The sequence below is a fragment of the Centroberyx gerrardi genome, chromosome 18 (genome assembly GCF_048128805.1).
Source record: "Centroberyx gerrardi isolate f3 chromosome 18, fCenGer3.hap1.cur.20231027, whole genome shotgun sequence".
In the NCBI taxonomy this organism is placed as follows: Eukaryota; Metazoa; Chordata; class Actinopteri; order Beryciformes; family Berycidae; genus Centroberyx; species Centroberyx gerrardi.
The window spans coordinates 9,410,842-9,438,513 of NC_136014.1; the positions used below are offsets into that span (position 1 = coordinate 9,410,842).

The following is a 27,672-nucleotide window of genomic DNA, read 5'->3' on the forward strand; positions in this document are numbered from 1 at the left end:
TGCTGTATTTTATCGTAAAGCAGAAATACCATGGAGTCAAGTATGAAAACAAAACATGTTGCTGTGCCATGGTGACAGTGATAAAGCTTGCTTCGCTAAGCTGGTGACATCTTCCTCGCCCTCCTGCACCAGTCCCTGCTCCAGCCAGGCACTATTTATAGCTGCTGTGTCTGTTACTGTACAGCTCTCTCGCCACTCTTTTTCAATGCTTCACTCTCTCTGTCCCCCCCCCCCCCCCCCCCCCCCTCTTTCAGTCTCACTTTCTCTCGCTCTCTGTAATTGAATCAATAAACAGGCTTTAAACTTTTTCTCAGTTTGGATTTTGCCAAACTGACTCGGTCCTTCGAGATGATGGGAGCCGTGCGGATGGACTCCTGAACTCGGCTCGCGTCTCCGAGTGTTTCTCAGCGCTGCTCTCAGCACTCTTTCATCTTCTTCTTTTTTTTCCCCCCTCCCTCATTCATTCTCTTTTAAGTTTGATTCTGTAAAGCTTTCTCAGGATTTAGTCCATTCTCAGAGGTGTACTAGGTTTTGGAATGTGGGTTTGCTTTTTGTTTTTATTTGTTTATTTTCAGAGTATCTGCCTGGCTCTAGAGCGGTTTCAACTGTTTGACAAAGAAATATTCTTTGTGAACAGTCACTATACTACACTACAGTATCCTACAGCAGCTGCAGCAAGGAACATTGTATTTGGATAGGGCAAAAACGCATAAATTCTCCAAAGATGCATTAAAAATCTGATCATACAAACCATCTCTGGAGGTGGTCAGACACATCTGACCACATTAACAACAAAGTGGAAATGCAATGTGTCTCCAATTCATGTATGTAGATGTACAATGTAAGTGGAAATAAATCAGGCAGCTTGGGTAGCAACGTAGCTGTTTGTCAAAAATGGATTGTCATGCAATAATACGTGTGGATGGGAAACAAACAAAACGAGGTGTTCCCTGTCAATTTTTGCCATGTAAATTTTATGAGAAGAAGCGATGTGCATGGCAATCTGTGCTTTGCGAGGCAAGGAGGAATCAAATTTCACTGACATGCATTTTTTCTGCCAGGTGTAAATGTAATTCAGCTAAATCACGTCTAGACATATCCTGGAAACGAGGCGGTGTGGCAGCGGTAGATTTAAACGGCGGCCTTTCTTCCTCCTTCATTTCGGATTCTGAGCACCATAGGTGGAACATCTGGAACCTTAATCAGTTTTGTTCAGAGCTAAATAATTAACAAGTCCGAAGGGGGTTGTTCTAAGCTGACAACACCTTTATCGTGGTGGTAACTATGTTGTCTGGCTTCAGTGTGGCAGTGAAACAGCGTGGATTATCTGTATTCATGGTGTTTTTACTTCTAAGTTTTTACTTTGTAACTTTGTCAATTAACGAGCATCATGAGGTGTGACTCATGCAGCTGAAAGGTAACGATCTCCCAGGCAGGCACAGCATGCTACTCAAGGATGCCCTCCCATTAAAAATCAGACAAACAAACAAAGACATAACGCTGCAGTAGGATGCAGAAATAAAAGGGGAGAATTTGAGCTTTCGAGAGCTTTTGTTTTTGAGAGTGACGAATAATTTCCCAGAGAATTGGTGTTTTGTTCAGCGGTGATGTTCTCTTCTTAATTTCTAACTTGATTGGCTTACTGCTCAAATGAATGAGAATGCCCACCCATCCTTGCCTTCCCTTTCCCTGCCTCTATCTCTCTCTTGCTCTCTTTTGCCCTCTCCCTTTATCTTTTTCTGTTTTCTCCTCTTACTCTCTCTCTCTCTCTCTCCCTTCCCTTGCTCGCCTTATTGTCTTTTCTCCATTCTTGTTTGTTTTTTCTCGACCTCCTCTCATTTGAGCCTCGCTGAAATCAATGGGACAAAATGGAGGAGCGGACCTTTGTGTCAAGGCTGAGCGAGGGAGTTAAAGAAGGGCAGCCACCCCTGAACTCACCTCACTACCCAACTAATTGCCTTTAATTACACAGACGACTACCACGGAATGCAAATCAGCTGAGATACGCACGCCCAATCCACACTGTGAATCAATTTCATGTCATATGACTGAGCTGTATGAAGTGAAAAAGCACAATAGTGTCCTGAGAGTGCAAATACTGAAAGGTAGCACTGCTTGAGCTGCGATTGCCCGCATCGTATCGATCATCCGGCTGCTTGAATGTCACCTGTGTTGAGGAATCTATTGCAATTACAGGAGGAGGAAGCGACTATTAAAAACTCTTGTTCTCTGCTGCTTCTTTTCTCTCGACCCGCAGGGGGAATATTTGAATCCATTGAGAGCGGCCCCTCCGGAGCAGAGGAACTAGCCTTTAAATTTGCCTTGAACACAATCAACAGGAACCGCACCCTGCTCCCCAACACCACACTTACCTATGACATCCAGAGAATAAACATCTTCGACAGCTTTGAGGCCTCCAGGAAAGGTGAGTCAGGCGGTGCGGAGGGGGGAGTTCAGCGGCACCTCAGCCTCCCTGTTAGATCTCGCTGAGTGCTTTCTTCATACTTCATCAGACCCGGGTCAAATAGTGTTTCACTGTCAGATGAAATCCGTTTAGTTTAGTAGGAAAAAACAGTTTTTCAGGAATGAAGAAAAGACTGTATTTGTCATTGACAACCATAATTTGGGGAAATTTTACAATGAGATTTTAACAGGTTTCAAGGATACAATGCTCATGAAACTTACTCAACATATAAATGACTATGTAAGCTTGTAATACAAGTAAGAAAATCTAAAAAACACCAAGATTCAGTTACAAGGTGTTTCCGCAATTTGCAAAAAAATCTTAGTGTTTATTTTAAACTGTGGAGTACAGGATTTGTGAGTCACATTGATCAATACAAAGTGTCAGAGGTTTGAGATAATCATGGAAAAGTAGCTGAGTGTCAATTTAGTATACTTTTCTGTGACTGACACTATCTGAACACTGACACTATCTGTGTTGCCCAAACCTCTGTGAAGGTTAAACAAATGCCAAGACATTTTTGCGAATAGGCTACTAACTGACCCATTCAATTGCTATAATGTCAGAGTTTGTCAGAAATTCAATGACTCATGATGGCAAAGCCTTCAAACAAAGCTTTAATTGACAAATGCCTTACATTGTGTCCACACCATAACAATAGCATTTATTCTGATTATCTGTTGGGTTGTGATCATTATAGAGTATCTGTTGTTTTGGTTACTTATTGTTGGTTTTAGGGTGGCATACTGTGCGTGGGTGGGTGTTTTTGAACTGTAAAAATCTCTTCTCTCCCTCGCTGTCCCACCAGCGTGTGACCAGCTCTCCCTGGGGGTGGCGGCCATCTTCGGCCCCTCGCACAGCTCGTCGGCCAATGCGGTCCAGTCCATCTGCAATGCCCTGGGCGTGCCGCACGTCCAGACCAAGTGGAAGCATCAGGTGTCCGACAACCGGGACTCGTACTACGTCAGCCTGTACCCCGACTTCTCCTCCCTCAGCAGAGCCATCCTCGACCTGGTGCACTTCTTCAAGTGGCGGACGGTCACCGTGGTCTATGACGACAGCACAGGTACAGGTACAGTCGCTGTCTGTCTTCATCTTACAGTGGTGGTGGGTTGGAGTAGTTGGGTTTTTTTTTTATAGTGAATTGCAAGCGCTACACCCTAAAATGTGCAGAAAGAGAGGAGGCATCTGCTGAACTTGAAAAAAACAGCAATTTTTCCTCAGTGAGTTCAGTGAGAGCTTTGTAACCTGTCAACTTAATTCAGAAATCAATAGCTTAGTGTTCTGCGTCAGTCCTCCAGGTGCTGCCCATGTCAGTCTTCCATGAGACCGAGCAACAGCGTCGAGAAAAAAAAGAGAACCACATTACCCAGAATGACCCGGTGTCTCTTCAGATTAATGCCATGCAGAATTATTGTATGTGGGGGCTGACAGCGGCCATTAATAACAGAGACACAGAGACAGAGACACTCGATTTCTGAGGGTGGCTATCAAATGTGTCTGTGTGCCGCACTGCTCTATCCTGTGACTTTGCGGAGTGGCTCATGATATGCATTTTAAAAAGAGGAGTGATATTTCAGCCGTAGTGCTGTGATATTTTTATGAGGTGGAGTGGAATGACTCAAGAGAAAAGATAACAATTTTCAAAATGCTCTTCCGCCATTTATGAGCTATTTGGCAATGATGTGGTTGACAACTTAATGTAAGTAAATTAGACAGAGTGGAGATGGGGTTTAAATGTTTGACAAGTCGCATAATGAATTCACTCCCCACTCTGAACAAATGAATTTTTGTCTTTTAGTTGATATGCTAAATTGTGGCTCTGACTGCTGATCTGAACCCTCTTAAGGTGTTCCTTTTGTCAACTGGCGGACTTTTTAGATGTTTTCCGAGGCTTTCGGTCCCTCCGAAAATCCTCGCTCTCTATTCACATGTCTGCTGCAGCCACTCCCGCGAAACGCCAGTGACCGCGCATTAACCTTGGATGAGATCGCGGTGACTCGTCCCGCTCGCCGCTTTATTCTGACTCATCTCCTTGACCTCTGCTTCCCCCCCCCCCACCCCACCCCCACACACCTTCCGGCTCGGCACCTCGACGCTCTGATTTCCCAGCAGCTGTCCTGATGAGAAGCCAGAGGTCCTCTTAAAAGGCGACCTCTCACCTCGCTCTGTCAGACAGGGAGCCACCTCTGGGGAGCGTTTCCGCCGTAACACACCTGACTCCATGAACGTGTGACAGTCGGTGTGAGAAGTAGCTGCATATACCCCCCCCCCACCACCACCACCACCACCACCCGCTCCCCCCGCCCACCTTCCCTCCCACCCTGGCTGTAATCACACAGCTTTATGCTCCAGGGCCCCGCGCCGCTGATTGGAGCCTATCTGACGGCTGGCAGGAAAAACTATCGGAGGGGATAAAATATTCACACACAGCCGTTAGAGGATCCGGGGGGGGGAAGTCTGAAGGCATTAGCCAGAGCCCACAAACATCTACGCTGACAGTGTTTCCCAAACGCTGAGCTCCCCTGACAGAATCTCTTTTTTTTTTTTTTTTTTTCGCTTAACACCTCCCAAAGTGTCAGCGCGAACAAAAACAGGGAGAGGGAGACGTGGCCCCGGAGTGGGGATCTATTGGGATTACCTGAGGGAAGCTGTAGGAGCTTCAGAATGCCTCCCCACAATGGTACTTTCCACAACAAGACCCGCACGTTCCTATTTCACACCAATCTTTCCACAGGCCTCGGGGAGACCCGGACCCACTCACAGTAAGACCATTAAACTGCTCACACAGCACTTCATTTCAAAATAAAAAAAAAAAATGAAAAAAATAGGCTGAGCCATCTTAAAGTGGTTCTACAAAAGAAAAAAAAAAGAAGAAAAAAATCCTATCTGTCTCCAGCTCCCTCTCAACCCGCCCTCGCTCCATCCATTTTTATACCCATGACAAGTAATCATCTCTCCCATCAATCCAGCCTCTTTCATCCCTGGACTCTGAAGTTCTCCGCTGAGGGAGAAACTCATTGTAATCTCATCACAGCATCTCCTGGAGAGCTTTCTACCTGAGCGCGTGGTCGAGAAATGAAAGGTGAAGATTGTAGCTCAATATGCGACGGCGGCGGCGGGCTCCCCGGGGGGAAGTACAAGCCGGGCAAACAGAGCCTTTCTCATCAGAGCACATCTGAAGTGTGTGAGAGAGAGGGACAGGAGAGGCAGGATTGACCTCGGCTTTCCATCACGATAAAATTGAACCTATTCCGCGCTACTATGCGGCGCAGTGAAGACTGGAGTGAATCAACATTTTGGAGGCATCTGTGGGATGTGAAGTTTCTGTAGGAGGGTGCTGAGGTTCTTGCTTTTTCGTGCTTTCCGTATCAAAGAATGCATTGTGTTGGGTTGGTGTTAAATTCGGCTTGATGGGTCTGTAGCGCTCTATGTTCGCTTGCCAAGCGTGAGTAGGAGGATCAATAGACTATGGATTAGGAAGCCATGCATATGAGGCTTTTTCTGCTGAGAAAACCTGAATCCAGTTCGGTTTCATGGCCTCCTCAGCATCACAGATGCTTCAAAATGGTGATAGATGAAACCCTCCCTGTCGCTGCATCTTTAAAATTCCTCTTCAGTGTTTCGTCATCTCTGTCCGCAGGTCTCATCCGATTGCAGGAGCTGATCAAGGCTCCGTCGCGATACAACATTCGTTTGAAGATCCGGCAGCTGCCCGCGGAGACCAAGGACGCCAAGCCACTTCTGAAGGAGATGAAGAAGGCAAAAGAGTTCCATGTGATCTTTGATTGTGGACATGAGATGGCCGCCTGGATACTGAAACAGGTTTGAACCCACCTGAGTCTGTCTTACGAGCCGTGGTAGCTTGTTAGTTTTCTTTGCCAGTACCAAAGTTGGGGGATAATTCATTTTTAAAAATCTATTCAATACGTGAACAGCAACTGCAGCATTCATCTCCATTATTTGTCAACAGGATGGATGGGTGACCTTATCATTCCAGATGTTTTGCAGTATTTGAATTTAAATCCACTCCCTGAATTAAAAATGAATTGACTGCAGTCCCAGAATTTCCATAATTCCACCTTATAGAATCACAGACTCAATACTTAGTTCATGTATTATGTATACATACTAAAACAATAAGCTCATTACCTTCCCTTTATTACTCCCTCTTTAAGCACCAATCCATCTGACTCGGATACCTAATTTCTACCGTGTGCATCTTTTATCTCTTTATAGAATATTAGATCTCTATTACTGACCCGTCATAATGGATGCTCTCCATTGCACAATAAAGGTTTTTTAATTAGAAAGTCTAATTCTGCTCACAGGCATGTTAAATTCATTTAACAGGAGCACATTATTTATGAGAACTGTAGGGGATCCTATTGAATTTCAGGTCTTTTCACAAGTGTATCGCAGCTTTTCAATAGTCTATACAGCTTGGAAAATAACAAGAATGGTTACTAATGGTGAATACCTGGTATAACAAGATCTTATATATGTCAGTAGCTCCATTGGGCGCTCATTCCAGCACATTCCTGAAGACTACTGCCAAAACACTGGATGTGTAGATCATTGTGCTGGCTCAAGCTTTGGAATAAAATTAGAATTTCAACATTGTTCTGGCATTACTGACTACAAACACTCCCGATAGAAAATAACATGAAGAATTTGGAAATCTTTTTTTTTCTGTTTACTTTGTGTGCCTGTTCACATACAGAGGGAGCTGTGAAATAAAATCATATCAAGACAAACAACACATTTTGTGTGAAAAATACCTATTTAAAACATCCCTTTCAAAACAGGCAAATAAGGCTCCTGCTTCTCTTTTCAGCTCTTGTAAGAATGTGCCGTATTGCTTTTATTAATGCATATTTTACATTCATTTGTCAGGTTTTAATGTGAAATATTAAATTTTTTTGTCTGCTGCCTTCCTGACCAGGAGAGAGATGTCAGTATCAGATAATAAAGGATAAATAAAGAAATAGAATGAATAAAAAATAAGCTTGTTAAGTTATTTATCCCTGTCTGTGTTTGTTTGTTTTTTTGAGTTATCACTTGTCTGTAGCTGCTGTTCTTTTCTCCCTGTAGGCTTTGGCCATGGGTATGATGACAGAATACTACCATTATATTTTCACTACACTGGTGAGTAACCTGCCACTTGTATGGCATGTTGACTTATAATGCAACATTTGATTATACAGTATGCTTTGTATTACATTGTTTGTTCAGCATTATCCAGTCGGTTGACAATGTGCGCGGTTTGAAAAGATTTTTTTTTTCAGTGTCAGGCTATCTTAATTCACACCTCTTCTGCTTGTTGCAGGACAAACATTCAATTATTCCCATCTATCAAAGCATGGTACTGAGGTTCTTTAAATGTTTCTACTCTGAAAATAAATTTGAATAAGTCTCACCCAGGGCCCAGTCTAAGAAAAATATACTATTGCTCTCATCGTGTTTTGAAACCTGCAGCCCAACTTTGTGCTGACGGTTTGAGAAACATGGGCATATGAAGCTGACCGTTTTTCATGTCAATAATAAATTGAGTCTATAAATTCTGTACTCTGAAGTATTCTGAAGTATCAGTTGAGAAAGTTTGACTTAGTGCTTATTTTCCGAATTCCGCACCACCCTTTTTGCCCCAATTGGCTGTCCGTAAGCCTAAGTATACATCACAGGAAAACAAAAGCAGTTGGCTATATTTTATTCTGACTCTGGCAGCGATTGAAGTTCTCCAAAGTTCTTTGATCTAGCCACTACAAAGATTGCTTGCCGTACACTCTGGGTGAAAAGCATCACATCTTCACCGAGCCCGGAGGAAAGAAGACTGAGAGCTGGGATAATAGCCCTGAGCAGATGAGGCTGTCACCCATTTGGTCCATTATGGGCCCAACAAACAAATGGCACACTGTGTTGTTTGGAGCACAAAGGAAGAGGCTGAGGGAAAGGTCGGAGAAAACTGACCTGAAAAAAACAAGACATTTACCAATACGCAGGATGTGATGCGGCTATCCGTTGTGCGCCCAACATAGAGACCTGGCTTGGTTGTGAGAGGAAAGGGGAGCGGGTGACAGCGGGTATGTCATTGCGAAAGGAAGGAGAATGCCGATTACAGGCCTGTTTCGGTGGCATGCTGCTGCTCGCCACGCTGGAAACATGCCTACTTTAACATCAGCCAGTGTTTGGCAGCACAGAGGCCGCCGTACTCGCCAAAGCTGCTGTATACTGGTACCGAGCCATGTTGCCTTCAGAGCGCGGCGGCAAACATTGACCATGGCACCCCCGTCCCTCTGTCAACAGCGTAGTTGCATCCCAGAGACGTGTGCCTGGTCAGACGCCAGACGGGCTGCACGCAGGACAATCGGGGTGTCCTTTCACTTCCAGATGATAGATGGCAGTCCACCAAAAGCCTGCCTGTAACCTTGAGAGCCTCGCCTTAATCAAGGCCACTGCCTCAGCACGAGATAAAATGACTCCTGAAATACCTTCAAATGTACCCTTCCGCTCGCACTTCTCTTGCTCAATCTGCCCCTCAAATGCCACCCTAATTTATTACAGGCGAGGGCAGGTGCAAAGTAAGCAGTCCACAAGCAACGATGGGCAATTCATTATTTCCTCCTAGCTCATGCACAGTTAGACTTCCATCAGGGTAAATCTGACTATAAAACACTCATTGTTTTCTTAATAAATAACTTACAAAGGATTAATAAATGTGTCTTTATACTTGCAGGACCTCTTTGCCCTGGACATGGAACCGTATCGCTACAGTGGAGTCAACATGACCGGCTTCCGCATCCTCAACACAGAAAACTCTCAGGTGTCGTCCATCATTGAGAAGTGGTCCATGGAGCGGCTACAAGCCCCGCCCAAACCAGACTCAGGCCTGCTGGATGGATTCATGACGGTAGGCCTGAACCACTTATGCTGCTTATGTTATGCTGTGCATGCAAAAACACGTTTATAGTGGTGCTTCGCTCCCGCGTGTCTCAATGACCAAATCAATCGGAAGCCATACATTATACAACAGCACCTGTGGCGTTTTTTTTTGTGCCGCAGGCACTTTCGCTAAGTGTTTATATAGAATGACCTTTATAAAGCTAGATGACAGTGAGTAAATAAATAGTGAGTAAATAAGTCAATGCTTTGATATATGCGGTAGTTTAAGAGTAGTGTGTGTGAGTACCAGTTGTTGTTGGGGTTGGCATGGGAGCGGTGCGGCAGCCCTCTGTGTGGAGCTTTGGGGTTGTAGCTCCTGGGTCTAAACGCTCAGTAATGAGCCGGTGTGAATGGTAATGGCCGTTTATCTGCCCTCCCGCCTCTCGCAGCTCTCCTCTGGGAGCATGGCCAAAATATGACAATCTGTCAGCGTGCATGCAGAGAGAGGGAGAAAATTGGATGGAAATTATGGCCTTGGTTTTTTAGGATGCCGTCCAAAAAAGCATGCGATGAGGTGATTTGAAAGTGAAAAAAGGATTTTGAGCTCGGCATGGTCATTCAAGGTCCCTTTCTGGATCTGTTGTTGCAAACAGCCAATTTACTCCAACCCCCCCCCCCCCACACACACACACACACACACACACACACACACACACACACAACACTTTCCTTGCAGACAAATGCCTTTGCTCCCCTCTTTCATTTGGTTTGTCTTTCTTGTTGCTAGGTTTAAAATCTTAGAGCATATCAAGAGTCTGAGAAGTGTGTAATGAGAGAAGTGTCTTTGCATCAAAGACTGGAAGATAAGCCTTTGAATTAGACATGCCTTTCACAAACCCAGTGCATTGTCCCTATTTGCATGTCAATCACTGCCTTCATCCATTCTTAAACACGATCAAAAGTTAAAACACACAATCAATTATGGAATTCAAAGTATTTGGCTATATTTACCTAAATGAAGCCATGTGTGTATATATATCTTACAGTTTGCTCTGATGTCTTGCCAGAAATATACACATTGCTGTAAACTGAAAAATATCATGTCTTATTTCCCTCAAGCAATAGTATGTTTATTCTTTCTCCCCCATGGTGCTTATAATAAGCACAAAAACAAGCAAAGCAGTTATGTATGTAAAAATATTAATGCAACGCACAAAGAGGTTAAACGTCACTTGATGATTTTTTTTTCTCTGCCGGAAATTAATGGATATGGATATGGAGGATGTTGAATTGATTAATTAGCATGGCATGAATCATTTTGTCAGATCCTCATACTACATATTGACATATCTCGCTGGACTAGAACCATCGTTAAATAATAAATAATATGTCCAAAGGCTCATGCAAGCTTGATAAACTACTTCATTAGCGCGCTCTATTTATAAATCCCAGCAGTGATGTATTTTCCTCTTTGGAGTGTTCCACACTAAGAGGATTCCTTATAATGACTGAAGTGAAAAGATAGGACGATGAAAATAAATATATCATGATTAGAATGGTATGATGATGGCATGAGCGCATAGCGGAAAAACAATTCTGCTGGTGAGTGGAATACATCCTGTATCTACTTTTTTTTTTTTTTTTTTTTTTTTAAACAAATGGCTTAAAATAATATTTGCTTTCGTTGTAGCTCAAATATGTTTAGGGGGTAACAGATTTGTGTAGATTTGCGACACATTTGTCCTACACCGCTCTGGGCTGAAATCATTAAATTAAACCGAGGAAGGTCCGCAGCAGTATGACCTTCCAACCCCCCCTCCTCTTTTTTCTCTCTCTCCCTCTCTCACACCTTGTTCTTATTCTCCGCAGCACAGAAGCCTCGCTGGGCTCTGGGCTTGTTTGCGCTCGGTGACCAGGCAACAGTTGTGTATAGCGATGGTTACCATGACAACGCCGGCCGTGTCACCTTGTGGTGTCATGAAGGATTGATTGACTGAGATAGGAGGAGGGAGGAGGGGGGTGGGAGGGTGAAAAGGGGGTGGCAGGAGAGGGGGGGATGAAGAGGACGGGCAGGAGAGACGGGGGGGGAGGCGGAGGAGGAGTAACGAGCATTCAGAGGAACATGCGATGTTTCCTTCACGCTACCGGGCTTGCATTAATGCAGGGGCACTGTATAATCACAGTGACACTTGGTGCCCCGGGTGAGGCCGAGTGTTGTCTCGGGGAACGCCGCATAATGAGAAGCCCCTCGCTCGGGCCCAGGCGGCCCAGCAGCCGCAAACACGCTCCGTCCCTGCCTCTTAACTCTGTTTGTCTGAGGTATCTCTGACAGGGGGAGGATGCATAATAAGAGCAGGGATGCTAATTAGTCTGGTTCGTTTGTTTGTGTGTGTGTGTATGTGTGTGGGATCTCATCTCGGTGTGTTTGTTTGTGTCGCCGCACTAACTCTATCTCCAGAGTAATTATAAGTTCAAATTGTTGTCAACCTTCCATCCCCAGGTGGCTCAACGGCAGATAGAGACCACCATGGCGACCTAAATCCCTTAACAAGCTAAATAATGTCTGAATAATAATCTCCTTCACTAATGTGCAGTGAGAACATTGTGGTTGTTTATATCACACATATCCTTAGATACACACACTTTTTTTACTCTTCCCCTGTCTTAGATAGATAGATAGAGACAGAGAGACAGACAGATAGGTAGATAGAGAGATAGATAGATAGATAGATAGATAGAAAGGCATTGTGTTTATAATCTAAGCACCATTTCCCCCCCATTTGTATGTAATTGTAGCCTGCAGCTAATGAGATATTTGGTTGTAATGCTTTGTTGTGATTTTATTTTTTTTACATCCCCATTCCCTCAGCTAAGTATATACTTAGACTTAATTGAAAAAACTACACTTTCCCAGTTGTATCCCTCACTGAGACATCAGGCCAAGCATTTTTACATCTACATCATTTCACTGAGCTATAATTACCACAACATAGGACTCGGTGTCCTCCGATGACACCAGCAAAATACAAATACAGGCACAATGTCTCTCAGTAATAACTCTCATACAAGATAGCAGTTTGGATAATTTGTATGATACGATAATATGATGGAAAAATGCTTCTTTAGCTCACGTGGCGCACCATGAAAACAGGTTAGCGAAACACAAGGTGAACGCAAACACAGACAAATGAAGATACTTAATATTAACCATAACAATTTGGGGCAGTAGTAACTAAAGAATCTCTTCCAGTGAGGAAAATCAGGCCGGCAAATGTGAGTGAGTAATTGTCTGACTGCTGTCGAGATGCCCTTGAGCAAGACATTGCTTCGGTGGCGAGAGAACATGCACGCTCAGCAAACTTTTCCTTGATAAATAATGGTTAATAATAAAAGAAAAAAACACACACGCAAAAAAAAAAAAAAAAACATAACAAAATGCAGCTGTAAACCATTTTTGTTCTCCCTCCTCAAAAGCGGTGCAGCAGTAAAAACACACTGCGCTCGGCCACACAGAGAACACAGGGAAAGGCTGGAGCCGGCTTTGGGGAGACGCAGATGGTGAGAGAGAGAGAGAGAGAGTGAGAGAGAGAGAGAGAGAGAGAGAGAGAGAGAGTGAGAGGCGGATGAGAGTTGAGGGAGAGAGATTAAGAGAGGAAGGAAGGGAGAGAGAGGGAGAGATACAGAGGCAGAGGGGGGGTTAGCGAGAGAGATTTACAGAGAAACAGAGAATGGGGTGAGCGAGAGAGAGAGAGAGAGAGAGAGAGAGAGAGAGAGAGCGAGAGCAGGATGGAGGAACCTGTGAGGTGGCAGCTATGCTCTGGGTGCAGCCGTTTTACTATGGAACGGAGCTGTTTACATCTAAGTGTGTGTGTGTGTGTGCTGGCGGGGCGAGTCGATGCAGGGACTGGAAGCACGCTGAGCAGCAGAGGAGATGTCTGAATCAGTTCCCCAGGCCCGGTGGCTCCTCAGAAGGGGAAGACTTGGCTCCGGTTCGGCCTCTCCGGAGGGGTTTGTTGGTGGGTGGCACATGGCTGCCTGGCATCTCCAATAAAGGAAAGAAAATACCGGCGCACTGCATCTCTCTCTCCCTGCAAGCTAGATTCACACAACCTTTCAACCAATCATGCGTCTTTAATGTGTCAGGCCAATGTGGGTGTTAGTCAGTCAATAGGATATCGAATAAAGGAAATAGAATTTTGCCTGACGAACGCTGTCACTGGGTTGTAAAAGTTAGTGGGAGCAAGATTCAGTGTTCCTTTTCCGTGGTTCAGTACTACGTTTACTTTTTATTTTTATTCTTAAGTTTACAGGGACCACATATACAGAAACGGTATATACAGTATATTGTACAAAAGTACAATATACTGTAAATACAACAACAACTCTTCAAAAATAGGATGAAATATACATAAACTACAACAAACATTACATAAAATTACAAGGCAGTGTGTATAAAACCACAGGAAATTTACAACAGCAGTCTAATACGTTCCATTAAAATTCCCTACATCTTACCCTGCACTTTAAAAAAAAAAGTTCTATGTTGGAAGTGTTCATTCAATTTCAATGCCCTTCAAGTACATATACCGCACACACATATCAATAATTACTTCAGCAAAAAAATGTTTCCATCAGGTGCCATGGCAACCTGCTCCCCAGCACTTTGACCACCCACCCGCCTTCCATTTACGGCGTCATAGGACTGCGTTTGGATGTGTGTGATGGACGGGGCTAACGGGATCCACGCGGGATGAGCTCCACACAGGTTGGTCGTGTCCATTAGGGCTCTGTGATCGCTCTCCCTCTGATCCCGCTTGGCAGAGGAGAGCCTTTTAAAGACGGCGGCTGTGGAGAGCAGACACTCGGTGCCCTGTGCCGGGCACCACCAGCTGGGCTTGGCACAGCGTCAACGTTATTAGCACCAGCGCACCCCCGGTCCACAGAAGCCTTTTGTGTGCGAGAACAGGCAGAGGGAGCGAGAAAGTAAAAAAATAAAAAAACAGCAATATTTTATTATCGTTTTATTATTCTTTTTTTTTTTTTTGTTCTTTTTGCCAAAAAGTCACTCAATGAGCCCTTTGGGGTTCCTTTGGTTCCTCTAGCACGTTATTTTTTAATGTCTCATTTACTTCATTTTTTCTACACTAAGAGAGAAAAAGAAAGAGAATTCAGAGCAAAAGGCAAACAGCAGGTTAGAAAGACAAAATGCTGTGTTGAAGTGACTCCCTAATGACACCCTCTGACAAGCCACACACACACACACACACCAGACATTCTTCGACAGTGATGCGAGCAGGCGCCTGCTGATGTTATATAGGTCTATAAAAGCCTGTGCAATCAGCAGCTACAACCATCATCTGATCACTATCATGCAATCAGCCCCCGGAGGCCGCCGCAGGCAGCAAGAGCAGTGTGTGTCATGGTCACACTCGTGCTCATGGATATTGGCTGGCCTTGGGGTCCCTTGGGATCAGCTGTCGTCCCCTGAGAGCCTGACACCCCCCAACACACACATGTATATATATATTATATATAAGGCACATACACACACAGGCACAGGCAAACGCACATGCACAGGCATAGGTATGAGTCTACACACATTCACACAGGCAGACACATCCATGTACACACACATATACACATAACCACACAGACATACACACACATACAAAACACATTCCCACACAGTCAAGCTGAAATACACACACATAGGGATACATATAGATTCTCTCTCTCTCTCGCTCTCTCTCTTTCTCCATCTCTCCCTCACTCACACACACACACACACACAGGCATAACCACAAACAGACAAATACAACAGCAGAGGAACACGTGCAGGAAAGCAGGTCGGTTGTACGCACACATGCAGAAGGGCAACAGAGAGAAACCCATGCAAACACTCAAACTGCCCACTGTTCAGCGGCAACCCAGATGTAATTATCTCCGCCTAGGTTGTTTACAGTATGAATTGGGTATGGACTCCCTGCTGCCTGCTTCCTCTCTCTCTCCCTCTCTCTCTCTCTCTCTCTCTCTCTCCCCTCCACAGTAGAGACCACCAGATGGTAGAGAAATGCTAAGAACTGTTTAGCCATCCAACGGCCCTCCTCTCCTCCTCCACTCTGTACTCTTGGGTCCAGCTCCGGTTTATGGATGATGCCAGTGACACCCAGCAGTTAAGGGACTCACCCTCTAATCATGACCCATGCCTTGGCTTCTTTTCGAAAGGCTTTTAATTGCGAATGTACAAACAGCGGCAATAGTTTTTGGAAAGTGAGCTTATAGGCAGAGTGCCGAGGGAGAAGAGCCTGTGGTGAGTGGGCACCTACTAGCCTCTTTAGCTAATCCTAAGCAGGAGGCTGATTAAATATGGGGGGGGAGGCCATCATGTTAAATGGCCACTTAATCAGATGAAGGCTAGGCAGTGTGGTGCTAATTAGGCCGTGGCCTCAGAAGTGGACGCCGCTGCCAATGGCACGCTGTCGCTTGAAGGGTCTGGTGGGACGCCACCGCTCTGAGGCTCGCCCGACCTCTTTTGTCGGACTGGATAAACTATTAGAGACATGTCGTTTTGGATGTACCCCACGTTCTGTCTCATGAAGTAACATCACATTGACATTTTTATAAAAATAAGTACTTTTGCTACTCTGTCGATTGGTATAACACAATAGTTCTCCAACCTATAGCCAGTTCATGAAAGCTTTTACATTTGCTGTTCTAAACACCCGGTGTCTGGTAGGTCTTTCCTGGGAATGTTTGGAATAAATAGAAGAAGAACTGGGTAGTTAGCATGAGCAGCGATAGCCACCATGGCTGAACAGACAAAGAAAAGAGCGCCACCTACAGAAACTCAAACTGCACTAATAGAAAATCCAAGGAAAAAGACGTCACAGTACTGGACACACTGTTTGATTGACAGGTGATCTCTGGGAAGTGCAGTGCAGAAACACCACAGCAATGAGCGCTGAGCAACAAAGATGGAGACAAATTTCCTCATCATCGTCTTCAAATTTTCAAAAAAATCCTCTAAAAATCCCGCTGCATCTCAAAAAGTATCTCCAGTGATGATCGCAGTCAAAATGAGGTTCAAGTGGGGAGTCCTGTGCCTGTTTCCATTGCTTCTCCCATTTTGCCATGTAAACCAATGATTTGCTTTCAAAGTCTGTTTGAAATAGTTGATGAGGTCACTAACTCTCTCTCTCTTCTTCTGAAATACATCACATAGATTTTTAGTCTCCCTCTCTGTCTTTCTCTCTCTCTTTATTCCCCTCCCCCAGGACCATCTCTCCTAAACAAAAAAATCCTCAGCGTAGAGCTTTATCCCCCCTTTAAACTGTGCTTAAATCTACAATGAAACTGTGACTGCGCCTTCGCATAAATCCAACACCATCAAGCAATCTGTTACCCAGGGGTCCTCGTCACAAGAACCCACTCCTAGTTCCCTGTGACAAAAACTCATTTCAGGAAAATTGAAGCAACGCGGCTGCTCTGTTGCCTCAGCATGTGGAAATGCAATGTGAGAAAGGGATTAAACCTCCAACGCTCTAAAGAAAAAGAGAAAAATGACAGAGACGGCAATGGCAAAGCCCCCCCCCCCCAATACCCACGCTCTGAGCAACGCTCACGCACAGCTCAGTGAAATACTGTAGAGAGCAACGAGGGAAGGCAGAAAGACAACTGAAAGAAAGACAAAGGGGATGAAAGGAAGGGAGAGATATATACGCAGTGAAGGGAGGAGGGACTGTGGCAGAGTGTAGGGGGACAGAGAGAGAGAGAGAGAGAGAAAGAGAGAGCGAGAGAAAGAAAGAGAGCTAAGCAAAGAGACAGATAGAGGAAATGGGATAGAGAGAGAGAGAGAGAGAGAGAAAGAGATGGCTGGCATTACATTGAGTTGCTGTCACCCGAGGGCTTCTTCCCGCCAAAATGATCTGACACAGCCAACGGGAGCAAACTCTCGCCTGCTCCCCTTTATCTGCTAGGATGCCTGAAACAGCTTTAACATCCCCCATAAATCACGCGCGTCACATTTCAGCATTTTGCGCGGAAAAAACCTCGTAACTCCAACTTTTCAGTTGCTTGCTCGAAATCGAAAGTTTACACAGTTCTCAATGCGCTGGCTCAGTGTCGTCACCCGGCGCCTCATGAAACCCGTTCAAAGCACATTCTGCAATTTCAGAAAGTCATGGTTTCATCTTACATCACTAATGACTGTCTTATCTTAACAATGATAATAATAATGTTTCAGAAGGAAGGCAATATAAGAGCTGTGCTGTGGAGTGCTCTGTAGGTGGTGAGGAGGACTTTGAAGGAGTTGGATATTGGAGTTTGTTGAGGAGTTGCTGAGGAGTTTAGTTCTTGAATGACTTGAGTAAGCACAACAGCAGAATAGGCTGAATTCCTGAATTGCCATCATTACACGCAGTGAATAACAGGGAGTCAAGGTCAAAAAAACTGCTCTATAAATAAATAAAACTAGTGGAACTAACGGCAAAAAAGTAGCAGAAGTAAAACAGAACAACAGCAGAAGTCTTTTTCCCCGCAGCAGGTAGTCCCGCTAAGGGCTAGGCGCTACTTTCACAGATTTAATTGGAAATCTTATGTTGGTTATCCAATTCCATGGTTTTGCCAATTCCAATTCATTTGCTCTCGCGTTACTGCTTTCCCTGATTTCAATGAGGGTTCAATTGACAATCTCGTGCCATTTTTCCAAATACCTGGTCGTTCATTTGGTCTAAGGACAAACATTTGGCTTGCAGTGTTTCCGCAAGGTAGGTCCGTTTACCTCAGTTGTTAAACTACGATGACAGAATACTGTAAGTCATTCAAGAACAAATCAACAAATCCAATAGGAAGCCAAAGAGGAAGTGTACGCCACAGCTTCCCGTGGTTAGCGGCTAAGTGGATTTTCCATTGACTGCAAAGTAGTATGTCTTCTGCAACTAAACAAAGCAACGAATGGTGTTGAGATTCACCTCTTGGCACACTATGTAGCAAAAACTTTTAGACGCTTTGCACATTTGTTATTTTAGTGTGTAGAAACATACAGAAAAGACTACAAGAAGAGAACTGCAATGTAGAATGTACCAACTGTTGATAGCGGGGCTGATCTCAAGAGTACAACAGTGCAAGTGTGGAGATGGAGCTAAAAGTTGCAGGACAGGGGGTTCTATACAAGGTATATCCATCTGACAGCAACGTTTTGTAACCCAAAATACCAACAGTGTGTATATGAACCAACACAGATGCACAGAAAATTTATGGAATGAAACGAATAATTACCTCATCACATCATCAGCCCACACAGGTCTGTCTGTGATCTGTGGGCAGAGTGACTTCACCTCCAAGAAAACAATGAGCTTCTCTCTCTCTCTCTCTGTCTCTCCCGCTGACATTGTGACTGTGGTGCTGATAGCGATGCCCTGGTTTGCATGTGTGTGTGTATGTGTGTGCCGAGTGAACGCATGCATGCATGTCTGTGCGTATGTGAGTGTGTGTGTGTATTTGCTCTATGCCTGGCAGCTGCAGCCTAGTGATACTGGGTGAATAACAGGTCAGCACTGATCTCATTAGGCCTAATTAGATGTATATGATATGTATAAACAGTGGAGTGCCACTGCACACTAGCCGCTGGAATACACTCCCTTCACTGGGGGTGGGGGGGGGGGTATATGTGTGTGTGTTTATGTGTGTTTGGAGGAATGTTTGGAATAGCTAGGCCGATGGAGAAGAGGTGGAAAGAGAGAGAGAGGGGTGGCATGTCGTTTTTCAGCGTGCTACATTATCAGAGGAATTATGGAATTATGCACAGGTGGAGAGCTGGTGCGAATACTGATGCAGTGAAAAGGAATGTATTTGTATAAACACACACACACACACACACACACACACACACACACACACACACACACACACACAGCAGCCAACTCAGTAGGGTTTGCGGTTCACCTGTTCTAAATGAGGAAACTGCATGCAACTACGACAAATGAGGCATGCCTCTGGGAAGTGGGGTTAGCTTGCAAGATGAGGTTTGTCACTGTCTGTGTGTGTGTGTGTGTGTGTGTGTGTGTGTGTTCATCAGTGCATGCATGTGTGCATTTACGTGTGTTTGTGAGGGAGAGCGCTAATATGAACTCAGACATCAAGGGCTGAAAGGGAAGATCTAAGGTGCTGTAGAGGGTGAGTCATTAAATTTAGAAAGTGCTATCTGTACTGGTGCTGTTATGAAAGCATGAGGGTGGGGATCGATTCTGTGATGTGTTGTGCACATTTGTGTGGGTTTCTTTCCAGGGATAAAAGCAGAGACAGAGACAAAAGCAGAGAGAGAGAAAGAGAGACAAGGGGAGGTGAGGAAGATTTGTGATGGAGAACAAAGGTTTGGGGCGTCTTGTTTGAAAGCCTCTCCCCTCCCTGTCTATGTGTCCCGGGGGTTTGGGATCAGTTTCACTTAAAGCACTTAAAACGCCCCACAGGACCGGCGCTTTGGCGCTGTAATAAATATCAAGATCGCTCCTGGATTGTTTTTAAATTGAATGCAATCTGCCAGAGCTGTGAGCCATCATTTCACCATTTTTTTTCTCTCCCTTGATCTCTCCTTCTCCCACTTGATGTCAGCTCCTTTTTGTTTCCATCAGAGAGGGATTTTTAGGAATTGTTCTGCTCCAAAGGCAAGTAGAAATAGATCTGCGCCATATGAAAGCGTTTGAGCCAGACAATATTTGATATATCATGGCAATCAAAAGTTAACAGATGGAGGAAATGTTTCCAGGGATGGCTGTTAAGTCAGAGGAGAGGCTAATAGAATGACATAAATCATTCAAACAAAGAGGCTGATGGGAGATTGAATGGGATATTTTGGCCTCAGAGTGTACACACAGCGGCACACACACCCACATACACTGTGAAACCTCTAATAAACTCCCGTTCTCAAATAAATTGCTGTCTCTTGTAATAGCCGGGAAGCTCTTCATGTTATATTAAACAAACGCCCCTCTCTAATGCCACAAGATTCCTTATATTGCTGTTGATGAAGCATGCATATTATCACCGTATAATATTATCACTGTAACCTGCTGACAGACGTTTTGTCAGTCTTGATGTTGAAACAACAAACTGCATGCATATTATTTCAGCATAAATTTGTCTGGTATTTACAAAATTCATTTTTGGCATCTTCGTTTTGTGAGCTGTACGAATGGAATAAAAGCTTGTATTGGTTATTTTGGTTCTTGCAATGAAGGTAAACACTTCAGGTGCTATTGGACGTTTATTGTACCTGCATTATGCACACACTGCAAAAAATCTTTCTTTACTTCTCTACCACAACAGGTGGAAAAATTCTGCCAGTGGGGTAAGATAATTCAAATGCAGTTTCACTTGTCGGGGATATTTTCTAGAAACAAGTTGCAGTATCTTCTAACAAGGCAGAATGAGGCAGATCACTCCACTAGTCTCAAGAAAATGACTCTTGATTCCAGAAAATTCGAGAAAAGGTTGATTTGTATTCAAAACAACTGAAATGATCTCACCCTGTTCTCAGTTTTCTTTTCACTTGTTTTAAGAACATTTAAGAACATTTTGAGACTACTAGATAGAACTAAACTTTTTGCAGTGCATGCAAGCAGGCTCAAAATAGTTCAGCACTTTAACACATTAAGTGAGAGACAGTAGTTAGAGATGCTCTTATTAAGACTGGAGAAAGAAGAACATAAGGTATAATAAAATGTAAAGCTTCTGCCAACTCTTTGGCTCTGATGGAGCGGGTGAATCAGCCCTCTATCGCAGATCAAGGTTGTGCTACAACATCCCAGCTGGGTTGTATAGTTTTATACTGTAGTATAAAAAAGTTGAATAATACACTTCCAGCCAGAACTTCCAAAATGAAACCATTACTAACGAACATGTCTTGTAAGATTTTTTTAGTAGAGTATTATAAAGTACCAGAGTGAAAATAAACAATACATATAAGGGGCGATCTGTAGTGAAATGAAAAAAACAATTGTTGTTTTTCCTAAAATGTCCTGTTTACAACATATATTCATAGCCATAAAGTATTATGCCATACATAGTTTGGCCTAAAATACATACAGAAAGACAATAGAAAGAAAGAGGTGATATTGATATAATTTGGAGAATGAAGAGGTTGTGGAAGGAAAACCAAAAGCTGAGCAAAGAAAAGAGTTTAGTGCCAGCAGAGATTGTATTTGAATTGCAGAAATTTGACCTTGTCATGCTCCTATTACCACTGAATTAATAAAATGAGTTTGTGGAATGAATGAATTCAAAAATTTCTTGTGAAAGCTCCATTTTGGAATGGAATGCAACGGCTTGAAACTGAATGTGATTATGAGTGAATTTAAATTTAAACTATAATTTTGAATGCAGCTTTCTCAATTCAGATTCAGCTCTCTGAGGCAGGCATGCAGGGACTTAGGGAAAGCAAATAAGCAAAGATTCAATCCGACAATGTCTCTTTCCATATGTGTAGCTGATAATTTATCCAGCACAGTGATTGGATGATTGGAAATGACAAACTTTGGATGAGCTGTGTGTAAAAGTCCTCCTCGCTATTCAGCAAATAGATTAATAAAATGTGAGACTATCTCCTCCTGAGCATTTGGCATGAACATCAAGTACACACACACACACACACACACACACACGGTGCCTTCACCACTAGAGCAGAGATGACACTAGCTGTTCCCTCTCCCGTGGGAGCAGTGGGGATGAAAGAGTGCAGAGATGAGTCTCCCATCCTCTGATCTGCCTCTGCCTCTGACACCAGAGGCCTCCAGCTCCAAAAGCACAGGGGACCTGGGGGAGAAACTAAAAACCGACACCACAACCACCACAACCACCCAACACACACACACACAACACAAACTCACTCTCTCTCCCTCTCGAATTTCCTCTTGCCACGCTGTCCTTTTAAATAAGAATTCTTTCTTAATTGACCTGCCACAATAAATAAAGGTTGAATAAACAGGAGCATAAAAATCTTTCCCTCGCTCCTCTCAAACCCTTCATGTGTGCCTGCATGTATTAAGGCTTCCTCCACTTGAATAACATAGATGCTCTATTGCGCCTATAGAGACAAACATAGAGAGCTGATAGGAGTGGAGCAGTGGCTCAGCGGTGTCCCGCTGTGTGCCTGGCGGTACTGAAGCCCGGCTCATTCTCCCTGACAGGCGGCACATCCACAAAGACCCTATAGCTGCAGACACACTGTGGTCTCAAACTCGTTTTTCATACTCCCTCGCAGGTTGGTCATCCAGGACTTGTCAAATAAGATCACCGCAGTGTGCTTCAGCCTCTGCGGGACCATGGAAAGCGGATCTGAGCTGAGCTGATATAATGTGTTGACCCGGGTAAATGCAGAGCTTCTCTAAAAACCTTTCCGGAGAGACGGCTTGAAAGGAATTCATGCAGGCCAGAGCGGTAACAATAAATCTCGGTATGTCAGGGTGAGAAATCTCAGCTTGAGCATTTGCCTCCTTTTGCTGACTACTTACTGGGATTCTAAGAAAGGCTATTTTACTTGCCTTTCAAAGCAATTCACTGTGTATTTGCACTATGCTTTGTGTTGCGTACTTAGCATGTTATACCAAGTCTGTGTGGCAGAGGTGCCAACGTCCCATCTGCACTGGTGCCTGCTCTGCCCCCTCTCTCTCTGGGGAGCAGACACACCCATCAGGATCCATTAGTCTCCACGGTGACAGGCCAGCCATCCACTGAGAGGCTCTCCGCAGCGGAGCCTTCTCATTGGCCGAGACAGTGTTCGGGCATTTTTTTTTTTTTGCTAACAGGCTCTGCTATTTGAGCCGGGCATCTACAGCTGGCATTATTCTATTTTCTGTTTCTGGCCTGAGTCTTTTGAGGACTGAGGAGTAAAGCAAGCACTCCCAGACCTTTCCAATTTGCTTTCTGTTCCCAGATGGGTGAACGGTGGGATGGATGACAGTTGGACAGACAGACAGATAAATGGAGGGACAGGTGTTGTAAGAATGTCTAATAATGTTACCGTCACCCCTCCCCCCCCCCCCCCCCCCCCCGCTCTCCCTGTGTGTGCAGACGGACGCGGCGCTGATGTACGACGCCGTGCACGTGGTGGCGGTGGCGGTGCAGCAGTCGCAGCAGATCACTGTCAGCTCGCTGCAGTGCAACCGCCACAAGCCCTGGCGCTTCGGGGGACGCTTCATCAGCCTCATCAAGGAGGTACTGGGCCGCCACCACTAACACTGTTCACCCTGTCCTGACCCCTGACCCCTGACCTGTGTACTCTGTTGAACTGTAGCTACGTTGCCTTATATTGCCTCAGTGCAGTCTTGTTTGCAAGCATTCCCTTTGTAAATTTCTTTGTAGCACATTGTAAGTGCCGTTATAACTGCTTTCAGAGATTTTTCAGAGATTTTGACATTTTGTGAACAATGTCTTTCTTTTACACTACCAGTCAAAAGTTTGGACACACCACATTTTTCTTTATATTTACTATTTTCCACATTTTAGAATAATAGCAAAGACATCAAAACTATGAAATAACACAAATGGAATTATGCAGTGACCAAAAAAGTGTTAAACAAATCGAAACTATCTTATATTTTAGATTATTTAAAGGCTTTGGAAAGAAATTCATGCATAAGCATCAACTTCACAGTTTATATTTGTCTAAGAAACAACATTTAAGCATAAGCCTTTAGATCAAAATGGCTTTAAGAGAATGAAAAACATAGTACATTCAATCAGGTGGGTCCAAACTTTTGACTGGTAGTGTATACGAAATTGTAATCATCATGATGAAATACATCAAAAATCTACTCAAATATTGCTAAAAACATTAGAAATGTGTTAAACATCTTTATCATATCTTAAACAAGTTTATTATAACCACACTTAATCTTAACACAATCAATAACCTTCATGAACACGTACTTCATAGAAAGTGTGTGAATCATCATTCTTACCTACAGTGAGTACATGGTTTGTGTGATGTTTCATTACTTTCTCATCTCCATCCTCTCCATGCATATCCATACCGGTGTTTATATCAGAGCGTCTGTGTGTCTCCCTATCGCCAGTCAGGGTCAGCCATTTGCTTTGTTCTACAAAGCACTTTCATTCTGTGGCTGGTATCATTGCAGGTAATTTGCAGAATGAACCACTGTAGTACCTGCCGCTCCCCCCCCCCCCTCCTGTGTCTGCTATCGCTCTCCTCGCCCGTCTGTTCCTCCGATGGCTTTGAAGTGAAACTTCAAGCACAATGAACTACATGCATAATGAACTCTTACCTGTCAAACCTGCCTCTATCCTCGGCGCTTTATTGTTCCTTGTTGTGCTGTTGCGATAGACAGCGAGGGGAGAGCCAGACGGAATTCATAATTGGGAAAGAAAAAGTTTTGCAGCCGGAGATTGGATTGAAGTAGAGTCGAGAAAGAGCGTGCCTTGGGGTTAATGGAATGATGTGCGGAGAGCTGGAAATGTCATGGATCTTGGTTTGTTATTACTGGGAAATGCTGTATGTGTGGTTATCGCTGTCTCTCTGTCTGTCTGCAGGCCCACTGGGACGGTTTAACTGGACGTGTTCTCTTCAACAAGACCAATGGACTGAGAACTGATTTTGACCTGGATGTCATCAGTCTGAAGGAGGAAGGGCTGGAAAAGGTGTGTGTATGTGTGTGTGTTATTGGGTAACATATGGGTCCGGATGCTTTTAAGAATTTTAGCTCATTTTGACAGCTAAGACAAGGTGACATAAGGCTGAAATTGATTTTTTTTCGACAGATTGGAACATGGGACCCTCCCAGCGGCCTGAATATGACAGAGAGTCACAAAAGCAAGACGTCCAACATCACCGACTCTCTGGCTAACAAATCCCTGCGCGTCTCCACCATACTGGTAGACACAGCCGCATGCAAGCACACACACATACACACACAGCCCCAGAGACTAAATACACAGAAACACACTCTCTCTCCCTATGCAGGAGGAGCCGTATGTGATGTTTAAGAAGTCGGACAAGCCTCTGTACGGGAATGACCGGTTCGAGGGCTACTGCATCGACCTGCTGAGGGAGCTGTCCGGCATCCTGGGCTTCCGCTACGAGGTGCGACTGGTGGAGGACGGCAAGTACGGCGCGCTGGAGGAGAGCACGGGCCAGTGGAGCGGCATGGTGCGCGAGCTCATGGACCATGTGAGTCACCTCTCCGCCGCAGCCCCACTCAGGGAGATGTAACGTGACAGGGCATTAAAGCAGCCAGCGTCATATGTTTTGCAGAAGCGACATATATCCCCTTTTTATGCTGACAGGTAATTAGACGTTTTACTGTCAATGGGGGCAAAAGGTTCCCGGGTAACATAAAACATTTTATGCTTCTGGGAGACCGTGTCAGTTTTCAGTTACAATAACAAGTGCAAATTGATACGTTTTACATTTCAAACAGCAAGAACAGTGGTTTGTTTGGAATAAATAGAAGAAGAACTGGGTAGTTAGCATGATCAGCTATAGCCACCATGGCTGAACAGACAAAGAAAAGAGCGCCACCTACAGAAAGTGAAACTGCATCAACAGAAAATCCAAGGAAAAAGACAAAGTCACAGTGCTGGACACACTGTTTGATTGACAGGTGATCTGCAGTGCAGAAACACCACAGCAATGAGCGCTGAGCACCAAAGAATATAAAATATAAAAAAAAAAAAAAATGAGAATCTTGAGGATTACCACTTTAATTAGCAGTTGACCTTAATGTGATTTCAGCTGACTGGCTCATTAGCTGACCAGCTGCCTTCATCTCTTCCATGGAGAATACAGTATCACTGGGCTACTTGGCTTGCCAGTTAGTTTGCGATTAGTTTGATTACTTATACAGCAATCTCATATATTTTAAAATGCTCATGTGACAAGATCGAAATTCATTTGATTAAGACAAGAGGATTATGGGTATTGTATGAAAAATAGCCACCAAGATGTAAAGATTTATACTTAATTTACACAATAATACCTTTATGTACTTTTATTAATTAGATACTGCTCTATAAAGGACAGACATGATTTGTAGAAATTATTTTTTTCTACAATGCTGAAGAAGTTTGGTAGCACCCAGGTAGAGAGGAGTGAAAGCAAAGCAAAAATAGGAGTTTTTCTCAGTATAATGATGATGTAGCATGTAAAGTAGAAAATGTCTACCTCCAACCCCATAAATATACTGTATATTGAGAGGCTAATCTCACACTTGGAGGATACTATTCGTGGGGTTAATTCTTCACAGATGCGTCTAATCCGAAAATTATGGCCTTTAGCGACTCACCATTGACACTGGATAAGAGGGATCAGGCAGATAACCTGTAATTTCCAGCAAAACTCGCCTTCCTACCTGATAATCTAGCTGAACTAATGACCCTGGTGATTCTCTCTCCTCCGTCGCGTTCTCTCCCTCTCCCTGCGTATTGACCTGGCCAGCTGTTGACAGAAAATAGATCTTAATTCGATTGGTTCTAGTGTGGCACCTCAGCTTTTTGATTGGTGGATTCTACTCCCCCCCACCCCACCCCTACTTATCTCGCTGCAGAAAGCGGACTTGGCGGTCGCTCCCCTGGCCATCACCTACGTCCGAGAGAAGGTCATCGACTTCTCCAAGCCCTTCATGACGCTGGGGATAAGTATCCTGTACCGCAAGCCCAACGGCACCAACCCCGGGGTCTTCTCCTTCCTCAACCCGCTCTCGCCCGATATCTGGATGTATATTCTGCTGGCTTGCTTGGGTGTCAGTTGTGTGCTGTTTGTCATAGCCAGGTAACATGCCAACCCTCCCTGCCTCTCCTTCCCTGCCTCCTCCCCCTTGCATCTTCCCCTCCACCTGTTTGCCTGCTTTCACCGACACACAGCGGTTGCTCCTTATGGGCCCAAAGTGGGGAAACCGTTCATTGAAAAACATCAAGAGCTTTGACGGGCGGTGTGTGTGCCTCAAGATGGTTTCCGTGATGTAGACATGGCCAACACCAAGAGAAAAGTGAAATCTAAATATGTTCCCTTAAGGCAGCTGAGTCTCCACTATGTCGATTCCAGGCATATTTGAGCATGCACCAGCCACTGTATGGCCACTGTATAGCCAGGTACCTGCTATATCTCTCAAGCTATTGTAAGTATTGCATGAGTACAATGCTTACAATATCTTGATAAAACCCCCTAAAGTCCTATGCATGACTTATATAGAAAGATGCATGTTAACCCCAGAGCTCCGGTTCCTCTGCTTTGATCCGGAGAGGTTTGGGTTTAATGCACTTTTCACCAGATGTTACCGGCAAAATGATCGCGTGAGAGTAAAGCAGCAACTGTCACC

General features: G+C 44.3%; 1 protein-coding gene across 2 annotated transcripts in view; it reads left to right on the plus strand.

Moving 5' to 3' along the window:
• LOC139928251 (glutamate receptor ionotropic, kainate 2-like) overlaps positions 1–27,672 on the plus strand; it is a 55,502-nt gene that overhangs the window by 16,526 nt on the left and 11,304 nt on the right. The window contains exons 2-11 of one of the 2 annotated variants that reach the window (XM_071920730.2): positions 2,258–2,425; positions 3,273–3,530; positions 6,108–6,289; positions 7,559–7,612; positions 9,201–9,374; positions 23,411–23,554; positions 24,890–24,997; positions 25,118–25,231; positions 25,320–25,526; positions 26,902–27,125. In XM_071920730.2, the coding sequence (XP_071776831.1) occupies positions 2,258–2,425; positions 3,273–3,530; positions 6,108–6,289; positions 7,559–7,612; positions 9,201–9,374; positions 23,411–23,554; positions 24,890–24,997; positions 25,118–25,231; positions 25,320–25,526; positions 26,902–27,125 (1,633 nt within the window). Of the gene's footprint in view, positions 1–2,257; positions 2,426–3,272; positions 3,537–6,107; positions 6,290–7,558; positions 7,613–9,200; positions 9,375–23,410; positions 23,555–24,889; positions 24,998–25,117; positions 25,232–25,319; positions 25,527–26,901; positions 27,126–27,672 lie in introns of both variants that reach the window. The other variant, XM_071920722.2, reaches the window with a different exon arrangement.